General features: G+C 35.4%; 1 protein-coding gene across 1 annotated transcript in view; it reads left to right on the plus strand.

The window, feature by feature from the left end:
* Positions 1-315: 315 nt before the first annotated feature.
* Positions 316-15,732, plus strand: part of BTBD9 (BTB domain containing 9) — a gene marked incomplete at its 5' end in the record, with an annotated part of 125,113 nt that continues 109,696 nt past the window's right edge. Inside the window, 6 exons of the mRNA XM_082480878.1 lie at positions 316-397; positions 5,494-5,704; positions 6,776-7,139; positions 8,696-8,960; positions 11,329-11,548; positions 15,526-15,645. Coding sequence (XP_082337004.1) covers positions 316-397; positions 5,494-5,704; positions 6,776-7,139; positions 8,696-8,960; positions 11,329-11,548; positions 15,526-15,645 — 1,262 coding nt within the window. The remainder of the gene's footprint in view (positions 398-5,493; positions 5,705-6,775; positions 7,140-8,695; positions 8,961-11,328; positions 11,549-15,525; positions 15,646-15,732) is intronic.

Consider the following 15,732-nt stretch of genomic DNA (forward strand, 5'->3'; position numbering starts at 1 on the left):
TGGTTAAAAAAATGAATGGTCAAAATTAAATGATTACTCAAAAAAAGGATTCTAATGCTATGTTTTAATATTATTAGAAGTTTTCCCATAGAATGGAGTGATTTTTTTAAGAATTTATTTCCACAGAAATTTTAAGGGAGAAATATGCATCTCGCTTGCTTTTGCCATAGGCTATGTGCCCCCTGTTTCTCATGACATATATTTCATGCTTATTTCATTCCTTGTTTCAGGAAATGGTACAGTTGTTGCTGTGCAGCTGGATGTTGCTGAATAGCGTTTCTATGAGCTTGCTGTTCAATCTGTCTATTGTTCAGAATGGCAAAGAACCCTAATTTTCAGGAAGCTGGTCATCTGCCTACAGGCTACGTCCACTGTAGGTCTTCAGACAGCTTTACTGGTGAGTGGACCAATGTATTTTCTTAAGATTTTAACTTAGGGGTTAAGTGGTATGCCATTTTAACCAGGTTGTATCAAGTGCATTAATACCTATTTTATACGTGTGTTAATAAATCATCTGTACTTACGATATTGTTCTTTGTACCTAATTAAATTTATTCCTACTCTTCTGTCAGAGGAATACGTCTCTGAGCAGAACATAAAACATTAGCACCACAGCACTTAAATAATGAGAATGTGTTTGCAGATAAGCAGTGTGTAAACTCCTATATGCTTTAAGTCAAAGCACTTTTGGTACTAATTGTTGTTTAGAATGCTGTCATTGAATGGTGTGGTTATTTACCATTAACCAGAGTTAACAGCTGCTTTTCTTTTAATCCTTCCACAACAGGAGGGTTGGAGATGAGACTTAAAAGTTCTGTGAATTTAATTTACTTGATCTTTCATCTTCTGTGTCTAAATATTTGTACTGCACTGTTTACATTGTTATTGGATACTAAGTATTATACATGTATTTTTTTCCTTTTCTGTTACAATTTTCACTCATAGTCAGTTTTGCTATTGTTATTTAGAAGTACAAAGGAACTTCTGTAGGGAGCGTTCTGACAGAATCAAAGTATTTACTTGAGTTATACTTTTTGTATGTTGAAGTATTTACTAAAAATTCCTATTTCCTGAGATGTTAGGTTATTGTACCAGAACTTATGAGAACAAAATATTTTTGTATAAAAAGACAAGTGTATCTCTACTAAAAAAACAAACCATATGGTTTGACACAATGGTATGTTTGTACAGTAGCCTTGCTGTCACACCTACCGTGTTCTATGAGTCTATGGTAATAGAAATTGTAATTAAATTAATATTTTGCTGGAATTTATTTAAAGCATAGCAAAATATTTTATGAGGTAATGAATTACAAAAAATTGAAATACAACTCAAATCCTTTCCAATCAACTGAGAACCAATTCCTATTTCTGGATAAAATAGCAATGTAGGTGAATTATATTTAAGAAAATTCCCTTTGTGTAATTCTGACAAAATCTGTATTATCTTGATAGGTGCAAACTAGATGATAAAGCATGAAATATTTCAAGGGTATGAAATTATTTGCTTGGTGTTTATAATCCAGATTTACTTAATAAAATTTATAATTCTAGTAGTAGTCTGTTTACTTGCATTTATTTCTAAAGTTTCAATGGGGTTATCAGTTATGCAAACATTTTTCACTTGTTTTATATTAAAAAAATCCAAATTATTCATGAACAGTTTCTTAAATTCCTTTTTCTGTGCCTGGTATAAAAAACAGCTCTTGCATGTTTCACTGAAATAGCACTGCCTTCCAGAGGACTCTTTAGTGATAGCCCAGGTGAGGGGGGGAGGTGACTCAGTACCAGTCTTTACTGCAGCTCTGGATTGAGAGTTGTTTAGTAAAGATGTCATATGTGTTTTGCTGTTGTTATTGTATTTTCTAGGTCATGTTTTTATATGCCACAAGCTGCTACAGTTTACTTAAAAGAAATAGGGCACACTGAAAACTGTGGGGCTTTTGTTGTTGTTTTCCTAGCCATGACACATGTTGTGTAATATTGTGTATTGCCTTATGTAATAAGTACTAGGCCGTGTTTTCCACATGCTCACTGTTGAAGATGGCCACCAAGAAGCGTGGCTTCTAGTGGGGCCTTGGACAGAAGGGATTCTTAGGCCTTCTAACTTAACAGATGCCTTTTGAGATTGTTGCAGTTTTAATGGCACCTCAAACTCACTGAGAAGACTGTTTTGTTTTTTTTATTTCTGTGGCATGAACAAAGCTGCAGCAGCTGACTCCAGAAGCAGTTAATTAGCTCTGATTACTGCCTGGAAATAGGTTATGATGCTTGTAAGAGGCTTGTAAAGGGTTGGCCTTTTATTCTGAAGTTGGTTAAGCATTCTTCTTTGACCACCAGGAAGAGGAAACACCTGTATTCTCTGAATGGAGCGACGTTGTTTGATGACAGAAGTATGCCAGAGGAATCTTCATGAAGGATTTTGCTAAGCTGCCGGCAGCATCCGTCTTTTTTTATCATAAATAAAACTTCCGAGCGAGTTGCAACTAGAAAAATGCATGTTTTGTTATACAGGGAAGTTGTGAGCTCATAGCAACTTGCCACAACTAAAGCAGTATATTACTTTTTACTTCCTCAAACGAGAAATGTGCAGATCACTTCAAGGGTTGACAGAATTTGGACCATTAATTGATCCAGTCTGGGAAGACCTGAAGTCGTGTATTATTTGGTTCTATATTTTGAAGGCGGGACTGCACTCACTGTGCTGCTTTATATGGAAAATCCACAATATGGATGAAACGTTGGGAATGTGCAGTAGTAAACAAATAAATGAGTTTGAGTGCTTCTTCAATATACTAGTGCTACCCACAGAAAGTATATAAGGCGTGCACATAGTTTCATGAAGTTGACGGTTTCTAACGCTTCATGTCATTCAAGCATTTGAAAGGCTCCTCCGCCAGAGGCTCGTAGCCATTGTTTGAGTCCTGTATTTCCCCATGATCAGCATGTTCTTGTTTGAAATTGACGATTGAGGATAGTACATTGAACCAGCAATTTGAAGAGCATTAAACTTCGAAACAAATTTGTCTTGCAGCTTACACACAGGGATTTCTAAATTTCTACTTTTGTCACTTGCTGTAGTTCAGCAAGTTGATCATCAGTCTTGATGTTCGTAAGGACTGGCATCATTGGCTTATTAGCAAGTGTCCCCAGTTCAGTCTTTGCCCTCTTCTATGCACTGTTTCTTGTTTACAGAGATTTATGTACCCTTGAGAGGGAAGTGTGCTTTCGATTTTATTTATTTATGTAACCTGAAATGGAAACAGTTTTCCCTTGAACTTTTCACCCTGTTGGCACATTCACAGCTACTGGAAGCAAAGTTAGTGTGCAGCTGATGGCATTCCCTTACCTTTACCTCTTTTACAGCCTCACAGTTTTATGCAGGCAGTACCTACTCTTATTTTTCAGAGGTAAGAGTGGATGAAGGAAACAAAGTAGACTGCAGAAAAAATGGAATTAAAAATAGATTTAAAAACCAAAAAGTGCCTCTATTTGTGTGTGTAGGAAGTATCATAAATTAACTTCCCTAATCCATCAAAATCAGAACTAGCAGACGAGAGATAGTGCAGAGTTGCTTGATAATGTGCATGTAACTCACACATAGGTGGGTTACCTGACTTGTGAATGAAGATCAACAGCAGCAATTACAGACTTGCGAGGTACAGAAGTCTTGAAGGAGTATCGAGGCTTGAGATGTGCAACTGAGTAACAAATACATCCTTTTGTTTGCGCCTTTGATATAATGAAAGGTGTTATGTTTTGAGGGCATTTCAATTTTACTATTGTCTAGAAACTTTCATATAATAATGTTGTGATAAATATTACCACTAGTATAAATAGATGCAACTGGAGTGATGCGGTTTGTTAATCTTGGTTGTTACAAAGTAAATGTTACGGGAAGCGTGTGTCCCGTAAATCTGTTCAGTGCAGAGCTGTCTTAGCTATTTGTGAATTAACCAGTGCCTATGGAAGAAACAGTCTTTTATTATGCAAAACGATAAAAATTAATTTACTCTTGTGTCAGGATAGAAGAACGACTGTATAGAATTCTGTATTCCCGTGGTTAGGCTGCCTCCAGTATCTCGGCCAATATTGCTGGTTCCAGGCTGTAATGGCTACACGGGCACACAGCTTCTAATTCAAGTAGCAGAGACAGCCTGAGGAAAGCTGGCATTTTGTTCCCTTTTGTGCTGTGATCTGTGTTATCAATTTAATATGCTGTACTTCTCTCAAATCTTGTTTTCTATTATTATTGCTTTTTTCTAGTTTAGTTTAAAGGGTTTGGGGACCGTGTTTCTATGGTATGTTGATTTTGGGTTAAGCGTTTCCAGGCGTTAGAGGTGCAAATACTTAACCCCATGTGCATGTGTTTTCTTTTCTCATTTGGGGTAGAAATGTCTGGAAACAGATGTGTGTTTTCTAATAATACTTTTAAAATACAGCTTAAAAATGCATTCAAGTCATGAAAGATGAATGCGTTAGCTGTGTGCAGGGTATGGCCTCATCATTTTCCTGCTGCTTGTGGTACACCATCTTTCTTCAGCACTAAGTATGTGTCCATTTTGAAAAGTGGCTAGTCATTGGAGCACAGAAGGTGTCTCTGAAAATAATGACGGTTATTATCTGAAACAGCCAACCTCCTTTTATTTAAAAGTAAACTGAAGTGTAACACTAGAAGCTGATTTAAAACCTAAATTCTCCTGTGGATGCTCTTGCTATTGAGTCTACAGAAAGTCTCTGTTGCTGAAATAAACTGAAACCAACAAAACTAAAACCTCTTGTGAATTAATAAGTAACAAAATAATTCCATAGAAGATATGACCAATGTGTTAATATATATTGTACATTAGTGCACAGTCTCCTACTTTTATGACTGAGAGATATTAGGGGATTTTTTTTTCTTACGTATATGAGGGAACAAGAAGGTGTCAAGAAAACTGAGTGGAAAGGGTAAGAAAATGGAATTGTTTATTGTAAAGCTTTGTTCTTTGACAGACTTTGTTTGTTATTTATTAAAAGTTATCCCAGCTGTTTATTTTCTCCCAGTTCTGGAAAGTTGATTAGAATTCTGCAAAAATACTGATTTCAGTACAGACTTGGGAGTTAAGACTATGTTTAATTGGTCAAATTATTTATTTCTTTATAGTTTATGTGCATTTTAATTAAGATAAAATTGCTTTCTAATGGTAACTTTAATTAAAATTGTTTAATTTTTAGTTCCTTTTGTTGAAAGCTTTTGATTTTAAGTAAATGGTTTGACAGAATGCCAAGGTGACCCAATTGCCTGAAATATTTTCTGTTGGCTAGAATTTCTGATGCAATCTGCATCGAGTCCTGCTGTAAGTGAACTTTAATAGAAAACCTCTTAGTTTCATTTTTCTTGTAATGTATGGTAACTTACGCGGGTTGCTTTTTTTGTAATCGCAGCTTGATCTTTGCTGTTTTTTAATATTTGTGCCCTCCATAATACTGGTTGTTCTCTTTTTCCCTTTAGGCTACCAATATCACCATCCCTCCAAGATGAGTAACAGCCATCCGCTTCGTCCTTACACAGCTGTGGGTGAGATTGACCACGTTCACATTCTGTCAGAGCATATTGGTGCTCTAATGAATGGGGAAGAATATAGTGACGTTACCTTTATTGTAGAAAAGAAACGTTTTCCGGCACACAGAGTGATCCTGGCTGCTAGGTGCCATTATTTCAGGTGAAGTATAGCTTTTTGTCAGGCTCACAGGAAATTTTCATGCAGATAAGATAAACATTGTTTATCTATGAACTTTTCAGGGTGTAATCATCTGTCCATTGAGTGTGACCTTTTCTGTGTGAATGTTTCCCAGCGCATCAAATCATTGTGTCCAAATATGAAAAGATAAATACCATGTCATGATGTTATTCTTTTGACCTTCATTAAATTGGATCTTGAAGGTAGTTTCACAAATTCAAGAGAAAGATAACTTCAGAACAGAAAAGTTCTGCTGCAAAATTGTTTTGATTTCTCAGAGTACGGATGGTGTGCTTCTATGGTATATACTCAATTAGAAAGTTTAATTTTGACATTTTTGAATTGAGTATTTAAAGAGGTCTGGCTGATTCCAGTTGGAATATATATTATAAAACTAGGAATAGTACTAATACAGCTTTTTTAAGAGCTGGGCATTTTTCAATCTAAATGTGATTAATAGAAGTTCCTGATAATCATCTTCCTGTTCGTTTTGTCAGAGGGATATGCTAGTAACTTAAATGCAGATTGTGTTCAAACTGTCTATCATATTTTAAAAAATAATTGTGAGTACTTTGATTTTTCTCAAGACTCAGGATTTCATCAGAGTTGCCGTGTGCTGGGTTTAGAGTAGGGAATAGAGGATCAAGAATTCTGAGATTTGCTGATTTGCTACTGCTGTTATAGTGGGGAACTATTTGTTTCACTTGCTTTCTGAAAATCTTTCATTTTTTTTCTTTACCCTATATTTTAAAAAATAAGGGTACAAGAATCGTGTCTCAGTTTCTGCTTCACAAGCTATTGTTCAGAGTGGAGATGGAGCAATTGTTGTGTAGGGTAAACACATGATGCATTAGAATATTATTCTTGTGCAGCTGCTTGCAGAGCAGAGCAGCACTTTAAATGCCAAGTATAAGGGTTTTTCTCTTGTAGATTCTTAAACCATATCCCCTTCGTATTCCCTTTGCTGTAAATAGTAATCTATTCCTTTCTCTTTCTACTTTTTGCCTGTTTTTTATCAGGATATAAATTTCTCCAATTTTGTCTTCCTTACAGAGCATTATTATATGGCGGAATGAGAGAATCTCAGCCTGAAGCAGAAATTCCTCTTCAGGATACCACTGCAGAAGCATTTACCATGCTGTTGAAATATATTTACACTGGTCGTGCTACACTACGAGATGAGAAAGAGGAGGTTCTCCTAGACTTCCTGAGCCTAGCACATAAATATGGGTTTCCAGAACTGGAGGATTCCACCTCTGAGTATCTTTGCACAATACTAAATATTCAGAATGTCTGTATGACATTTGATGTTGCCAGTCTTTATTCCCTTCCCAAATTAACTTGTATGTGCTGTATGTTTATGGATAGAAATGCCCAAGAGGTGCTCTCCAGCGAAGGCTTCCTATCGCTTTCTAAGGTATATAATTTGTTTGCGCTTTTTTCCCCCAGCACTGTTAATTTTAATATGTATACAACTTCATGATAAAATACTAACGGGAGCACCAAATACAAGTTTATATGTTAGTTAACAGGTATCATTTTATACTAGTGAAACTGTGACAGTTGGAAACGTTCAAGCCAAGCTGAACTGAAAATCCTGGTGATCTATTCTGAATTTTTTAGGTATTTAGTTTTGATCAGTCAGTATAGCTTGGAGTATTCTGAAAGCTGGGAGCAGGCAATTTAATCTTAATTTGTCTTTTTTCATCTGTTCTTGAAGTAATGCAATTTGGCTTCTGAATGCTGCCCAGGGGATATAAAGTAAAGATTTGAAGATAGCAGAAGATACTCCATTCTAATTATTTCTTGATACAGGTTGCTTCAGTGGTGGGTGATTTCCTACTGTGTAAGCTAAAGCATTCTGGAGGTTGCCGTGATTTATATTGCTGATTGTCACCACATTCTGAAATTGGTTTTGGGTGGTTTGGGTTTTTTGTGTGTTGGTTTTGTTGTTGTTGTTGTTAGATGCATAAATATTTGTGTCTGAGTCAGACTGTTCTATGACATTGAAATTTTGGACTTACTCTGGAGATGTCTTTAAGCTGGACATAATACTGATAGAGTATTTTCAATTGGTATTCACATTTGGCATCTTAGGCATCTTGAATGATGATGGCTTAATTATTATTTTTTTAAAAGTGTTTTTAGTGGAAAAGCTGTGTTGGGTCTATTCGTTGAATAAGCACAAGACACTCTGCTCCGCTAATTTGCTAGTTGTGTAGGAAAAAAAAATGTGGTTTTTTTTTTTTTCTCTACTGTACTGTCAAAACGTCATTCGTCAGGAAGCGCATACTTTATGGCATCTTTTGTATAGGCAGTACTGGTATATATGAGAGATTTATCCTTTTCTTAGGCAAACTCCTAATTATTCTGCTAGCTAAGTGAAAATCAAAAAGCTCTTCAGTTCTTTTTGTTCTCATTTTGCAGTCAGTAGGTTTTCTGCACGAATAAGAGCCACTGAAGTTTTTACCTTCTGATTCTAAGTTGGTACCAAGAGAGGGAGAAGGAGGGGGGAATCCTAAATAGTTAGAAATGGTTTAAAAAGGTGATTCCACGCCACACTTTATTTTTCTCCTCAGTGTTCTTATACCAGCCTAAGTTTAAAGGAAAGCTTTGAACTATACCACCAAATCCCCAAATCACTTCTTATATTCCAAAGTAAATTTGAAGTAGTAACAGGAATTAAATTGATTTGATTAGTTCTCCACATTTCAATTATGACTTTTTTCTCCCAGTGGGTTTATGACATTACCTATTATTTACGTGATGTATTCTATAATTCTTGCATAAGTAACTAAAACAACCTACAGTTGCAGGGAGTCACTCCTTTGGCAATTATTTTTAATAACTACAAGTTAAAATACCCATTAATTTTTGCCTTATTTTAATTTCCTTTTTTCCCTTTATTTTTTAAATAAATTTAAATTTATTTCTGTTTATTTGGGATTTTTTTTGTTTATTTTTCTTTTCCAGGCTGCTCTTCTAAGTATTGTACTGAGGGACTCATTTGCAGCCCCCGAGAAGGACATTTTTCAAGCTTTGATGAATTGGTGTAAACATAACCCCAAGGAAAACCATGCTGAAATCATGCAAGCAGTACGTTTGCCACTAATGAGTCTAACAGAACTACTAAATGTCGTAAGACCTTCTGGATTGTTGTCACCTGATGCCATCCTAGATGCCATTAAGATTCGTTCTGAGAGTCGGGACATGGACCTCAACTACAGGGGCATGTTAAGTAAGAATCAGTTTTTTTATTTGTTTGTTTTTTTCTCATTTAGTGACTATAGTTGTCTGGAGGTTATGGTTAATTTGTGCTTTGAGATTTTATTTCATTATGTAGGTCTTTTAAAACATAAAATAATATTAATGCTTTCAAATACTTAAAGGGAGGATGCCAGAGGGATGGGAGGAGTCTTTTTTCAGTGGTGCCCATTGATAGGACGAGGGGTAATGGGCACAAGCTTGAACATAGGAAGTTCCATCTTAACATGAGGAGGAACTCCTTCACTTTGAGGGTAGTGGAGCACTGGAACAGGCTGCCCAGAGAGGTTGTGGAGTCTCCCACTCTGGAGACATTCAAAACCTGCCTGGACGCTGTCCTGTGCAACCTGTTGTAGGTGGCCCTGCTCTGGCAGGGGGGTTGGACTAGATGATCTCCAGAGGTCCCTTCCAACCCTGACTATTCTGTGATTCTGTGATATCTTGTTATGTACTGTTCTTGCCATTTCTATTCCTGAAATAATATTAGTCAACGTATTTTCTTGCTTTGTATCTCAGATATTGCTTAAACATGAATGTTGTAATAAGAGTGTGTTTTCCTAGAGGAAATGCTATTTTTAATAGAAAAACTTTTGCTAAAACATGAAAAATAAAAATTGGCTGCAGGATATATGATATTTAAATGGTTTTATGTTGACGGTGACTTGTTTTCTACTTCATGAAGATTTTAATCTTTTCTCCACTACTTTTGATTTTTCTCTTACTCTTTACATGCTTGCCCAAACATTATAAACAAGTCTTCCAAAATTGTATTAATGAAAGCCTAAAAAGCGTGAGAAGCCTTTTGTTTGACTTTTGTCTGTGCTGTCTGTTAATTCAACAAGAATGTCTCACACTGAGCTTAAGAAAGATACTGTTTGTTTGCTATCTAATGCGTGATTTATAGAGCATTTTCCCCGCAGCAAAGAATAAAGTTAAGTGTTCTTTGAGAGCCTGCACTGTAGTCTGTCAGTCATGCATCATGAGCCCTGAAAATAACTGCTTTCTCACAACTACATCTCCCCTTTTTTCTCTCTTAGAAGTTACAAATATTAATATTTAAACATATTAGTTTAATATTAGGATATTGTAAAAGTCTTATCATGCAAGAAATTCTGTTGACAGTGCAGTAGGTAAATTTGAAAAATTTAAATGGTGTTTTCTGACTTCTTTTTCTGCATATTTATGTCTCAATAATAATATGCTCCTCATCACAAAATTTCTAGCTTTATCAACATCATGGCTTTTTAGAGAATTGAATTTCTTTGTGGTTTTAGTACTAGTTCAGGCTTTTGGGACTTTTTCTATTTGTGGAAACATTGACAACCACTTGCAATTTCGTAGTTGTGCATTTGATGCTTTTATTTAGTAGTACTACAATACAGTTAAATTTTTACCACTTCAAGTTCTGTTCTTTAAATGTTAAACTTAACATCCTGTTAAAATTCATACTTCTCTTGCAAACCTGCCTGAAGAATTCAGGGGCAGCTTTTCATCATTTAGCTTTCAGATCATGTTTTATAGGGTCTCTCCTGAAACAAGACTGTTAAAAATGTCTTTTTAACAGGGTGGTTAATCAATGTATTGTTTTGCAGTTGGAGTTAGGGATCATTATCCCCAGTTATCTTGATGGAGGATCTGTTCCTAGGACATAACAGGTTTATTACTGCGAAATGGTGGCATAGAAAACTTGCTTTGCTGTGTTGGTTCAAAGCCCAAGTATCCAAAAGTTTCCTATTTCACTCAGGTTCGTTTAGCTTTGCAGAGTACTGGAAGTTTGTCTGGCTGTCAAAATAGCTTGTGTAGCTATGCCACTGTGTGTACTACTCTGCAAATTCATGATGCATCCACATCTTGAGCATTTTATGTGGTTTTTAGTTTCCTTCCACTTCAAACAAAAAAACCTCACAGCCAGTTGAAATTAGAACAAAAAAAAGGGAAAGGTCTAAAAAAATATTAGAGGTATGGTGAGATGTTGATCATGAGGAGAGACTAAATAGCCCAAAACTTTAAAACCAGAAGGAAAGGGATGGTTGAATGAGGAAGGTGCAATAGAATTCTGTAAAATAATGAAGGGGGCTGAGAATATAGATACTACATACTAGTGAATTATCACTACTTATTTTTACTATAAAGGACCTAGGGAGCATCAAATGAAATGGAAGAAGCAAAATTTCTAAAATGCCTCTCTTTTTATACTTTTGTTTTTCCTTGAGTGTGTGTTTGACCAGGAAATGATACTGTCAATAAGTCTTTGTTTTGACCTAATACAGTTGGTGTTCAGAACATCTAATTTGCAGTACAAGAGTGTAAAAGTTACTTAACTTTTTTTTTTTTCTTCTTAGTACCAGGGGAAAATATTGCAACAATGAAGTATGGAGCACAGGTTGTAAAAGGGGAGCTGAAGTCTGCTTTATTAGATGGGGATACTCAGAACTATGACTTGGATCATGGCTTCTCTCGACACCCGATCGACGATGACTGCCGTTCTGGAATTGAAATTAAACTAGGCCAGCCCTCAATAATCAACCACATACGAATACTCCTGTGGGACAGAGATAGTCGGTAGGTGCCAAGTTGATATAAAAAGGGATGGTAATGCATTTAGTACCGCTGGTAATACACCAATGCGAAATATTCATTAAATATTTTATAGGAACAGCATGGTACAGTGTCGGAGATAACAATGAAAAGTTTTGTTTGAAAAAAATGTGTTTGTTTAAAATGCAGTTTTGGTTGCTTGCACACCAGACCATATTTTGTGATACTATTTTGTGCATACTAACTACCTTATAATATTTCAATCTGGTTTTTGTGTTTTCATTAAGGAGTTCATATTACTAATGAAAGTTTACAAAATTTCAATTGTTTTGTTTTCTGTTTGCCACTTAGTTTTCAACTGCTTTTATTTCAGTTTGAAAAATAATATTCTAGTTCTTTTGCAGAAGCCATATTTTTTTCATATTTACATTCCAAACATTGAAGGAATGTTTGCTCAGATTTTTTGAGTATATAAAAATTGTTAAGAAATAACACACTTTGACAATAACTCAGAGATAGTAAATTTGATTTAGAGTGTGAATCATGGACTAACTACAGGAGTTTTTAGAAGCCACTTCATGGTTAGACTGGTGAAGTATGAACTATCATGGATGTCTTAGCCAATTTATGCTCAGCTACTTTAGATTGTTATGGAATGCATGAAAGATCAAATTATGCATATTTGAACAATTGAGTGACTGCCTAAGTAGGAAAATTACAAGGTTCTTTTTATCTGACAAATTGAATATATTCATTTTATAACTTGCAATGACAAAGATTTTACAATTTAGTAGACACCTCATGCAGGTGTTCATAAGTAATTTTCTATTAAAAACAATAAAACAAGCTACTTATACTCTTAACACATTATTGCCTTTCTTATAAAAGATGATATTACTTCCAGACTAACAGTTTAGAATTGCAAAACAGTTGCATTTTGTTTTCTTAACTAAGCCGTGTTATTTTAGAACCAGGTGTACTAATGTTTTATTGGGTTTTATTTTTATTTTTTGTAAAGGAAATTATTTGTAAAATATGAATTACAGTTATTAAACATTCAAAACAAACTGCATTAATTTTTACCTATTTAATTGTTTCAAGTAAATTCTCCTGATTCAGTTCAACTGAAATTTATCCTTCTGCTCTATTCCTTTTGGAAAGACTGAAAAGTAAAACTTTGAACGTACAAGGAACTACTTCATACAATATTGTGCTACTTGTCCCAGAAGGTCAACCAAATTTATAAACCAATTATCAACCAACTTTATAAAATTTGAAAAAGTATTAGAGACATTTTAATAATGAGGAGTTCTCTAGTAATTTTTAGAGAGCTTGTAACTGTTAAAATGCCCCTCATCTGAAAGGCGTAAATCAGCAGCTGCTGAAACTCGGGGAAAAACCCTTCTCCTTGGGACAACTTATTAAAAAAATATCTGTTGATTGGAGCATTATGCCCTTCCTCTGAAATTTGTAGAACAAACCATTGTTGGTGGCAGAATATCAAAGAATCATAAAATCACCTAGGTTGGAAAAGACCTTTAGGATCATCAAGTCCAACCATTAACCTAGTGCTGCTAAGTCCACCAGTAAACCGTGTCCCTGTTTTTTTGGATGGACCTCTACTCTAGAGTGTTTTGTCTTCATAAAATACTGAGGGTACAGTCGTTTAGGATCTAGTTTCTGACTTTTTTGTTTTTCTGTGGAAAGTTTGCTCTCAGACTTCCTTTTGCTTCTTATCTTACCTGAATTATCAGGTTTTTTCTCCCCAGTAGCTCAACTGTCTTAAGGTAAATGGAAAATGAAGCATTTGGAGTGCTTTGTCCAGTTGTGGGCTCCTCAGTATGAGATACTGACATACTGGAGTGAGTTCAGGACACCAAGATGATGAGGGCTTGCACACACGACGTACAAGGAGATGCTGAGAGAACTTGCTGTTTTAAGAGGAGAAGGCTTAGAAGGGGGAACTTACTGCTGTCTTCACTTATTTAATAGAAGAATATAGAGAATACAGGGCCAGACTCCTCTTACAGCTGCGTGTTGAGAGGGTAAAGAGCAGTGGACACGAGCAACAAGATAAATTCTTATTAAATATTAGGAAAAGAATTCATAATAGGGTAGTTGAACTTGGGAGGAGTTTGCCCAGAGCAGTTAGGGATGTCGGTCCTTGAAGGTATGCAGAACTTGACCAGCCAAGACCTTAAGGAACTTGCTCTGAGATTGTCCTTGCTTTTTCTAGAGATCCTTTCCAACCTATGTACTCTTTTAGTCTAAGAATTGCCAGCCACTTATCTGCATCTTTCTCATGGGATACATGAATAATGTCTCCAAAAGAGATGTTTTAGCAACTGCGCAAGCGCATGGTGGCTTCTTGTTGAACATCTTTTTAAACTACTCATTCATTCTGACTGTCTCTGTGAAGCTGTGGACTATTGGATATCTTTATATAGATAATGTATATTTTTAACAGAACCAACTACAAACTAACTGGTGTGTTTTGCACCTTTGGTTTAGAGGTGTTATTAACAGATGAATCTTAGATGTAAAAGAGCTAAGGACGTTAGCTGTCCAAATTACCTCTGCAAAAAAGATGCTATCCTTAAGGAAAATAGAAGGCATAATGGTGTGTATGATAATAGAACTATATTTTTGAGGTAATTTTTCTTTGCTTGGTACCTTCAGATACAAAAAAAAAAAAAATAGCATGTTGTTTATGGGTTAAAAATTTGCACTGGCCTAGTGATGGTGGTTTGAGAATCCCTAAATTCTCACCATACAGAGGACAGATAGTCACTAACTTTTGGATTCAAGCTGCTCAAGCTCTGAAATGCTGGAGCCTAGTTCATTCAATTATGCATGGGCTTGTAATAATAATGTTGCTAAAACACAGTCTATTTGTATTGGTTGTGAATATTACACATCTGGTTGGTGTGAATGTGAAAGCTGGTTATGCAATTGACATCTTAAAGACTCTGCATTACCTTTCTAAGTGCATAAATTGGTATTAACAATGTTAGTTAACATTTTAAGGATTTTTTAACAATACCACGTTAGGCATCTTACCCCTCTAAGTCCTCGCCAAAACATTGGAAATACTAACAAAGGTTTAACAAAAAATGTTTATGTAGAATTATAGAAAAGCAACTCCTCTTTTAGAAATCAGTGTGAAAGGAGGGTAGGTGCTAACATGGTGCTGTTGAAATGCCTGTGAATGTTGCAGACTAGTACGTTAAGAGAAAGAAAATATCCTTTAACATATTTCATGATTTTCTGATCCAGAAGTGGAGTTTCTACTTCATTTTAAGTCTCACTATTGTAGACATAATATGGAAATAGCTGTGGCTTTTAAGTTTTAGTTTGGGTTTGCTTTCTCCTAACAGCAAACTCTAAATGTAATTGATTAGCAAGAGGAAGACACAGATTATGTTGGTGACTTCTTTTATTTTTTATTTTTCATGAGGTAATTTTGGGGTGTGTAAATAAGTAGTGACAGGCTTAACAATGTATCATAAACAGCTGAGAGGGTCACAAATGAAGAAAATCAGTGACAAAATTGTCATAGGGTAAATTTACTTTATGATCAAATGAAGGGTTTGAATTTGCATTTTTAATCTGATCTTTGATTTTTCTTTATTGATACAGCAATAGAAATAATAACTGTATCATATTGATACAGCAATAGAAATAATAACTGTATCACTGGTGTTTTAGATTTATTCCATGCAGAAGGAATACAAATGATTATTTCTATGACTGACTGAGTTGAAAGTCTCCATTACATTTTTTGAGGGACGATGGTCTCACCTAATTGCTGCAGACTGTGAGTGTTAGGAGTGTTAAGTCATTCTGAAAACGTCTTAACATAACTGAATGTTAGGCAGGTCAGTGGGTAGGAACAAATAGCCTTCTTTTCAGCACAGCTGAAAATCCAGAAGAAAGTGCAAAATTTAATACCTATGATGTGACTGCTTGTATTCTAACCAGTGTTTTTTGTCAATCCATAGATCTTATTCCTACTACATTGAGGTGTCCATGGATGAGTTAGACTGGATTCGGGTTATCGATCACTCTAAATACCTCTGTCGGTCCTGGCAGAACCTGTATTTTCCTGCCCGTGTCTGCAGGTTAGTTCATCAATGTAATGTTTCATGGCTGTCATTAAATAATTTACACACCAGAATAAGTTGGTGGATTTTGCTACTACAGTATAT

Source organism: Vanellus vanellus, assembly GCF_965231255.1.
Source record: "Vanellus vanellus genome assembly, chromosome: 3".
Classification (NCBI taxonomy): domain Eukaryota; kingdom Metazoa; phylum Chordata; class Aves; order Charadriiformes; family Charadriidae; genus Vanellus; species Vanellus vanellus.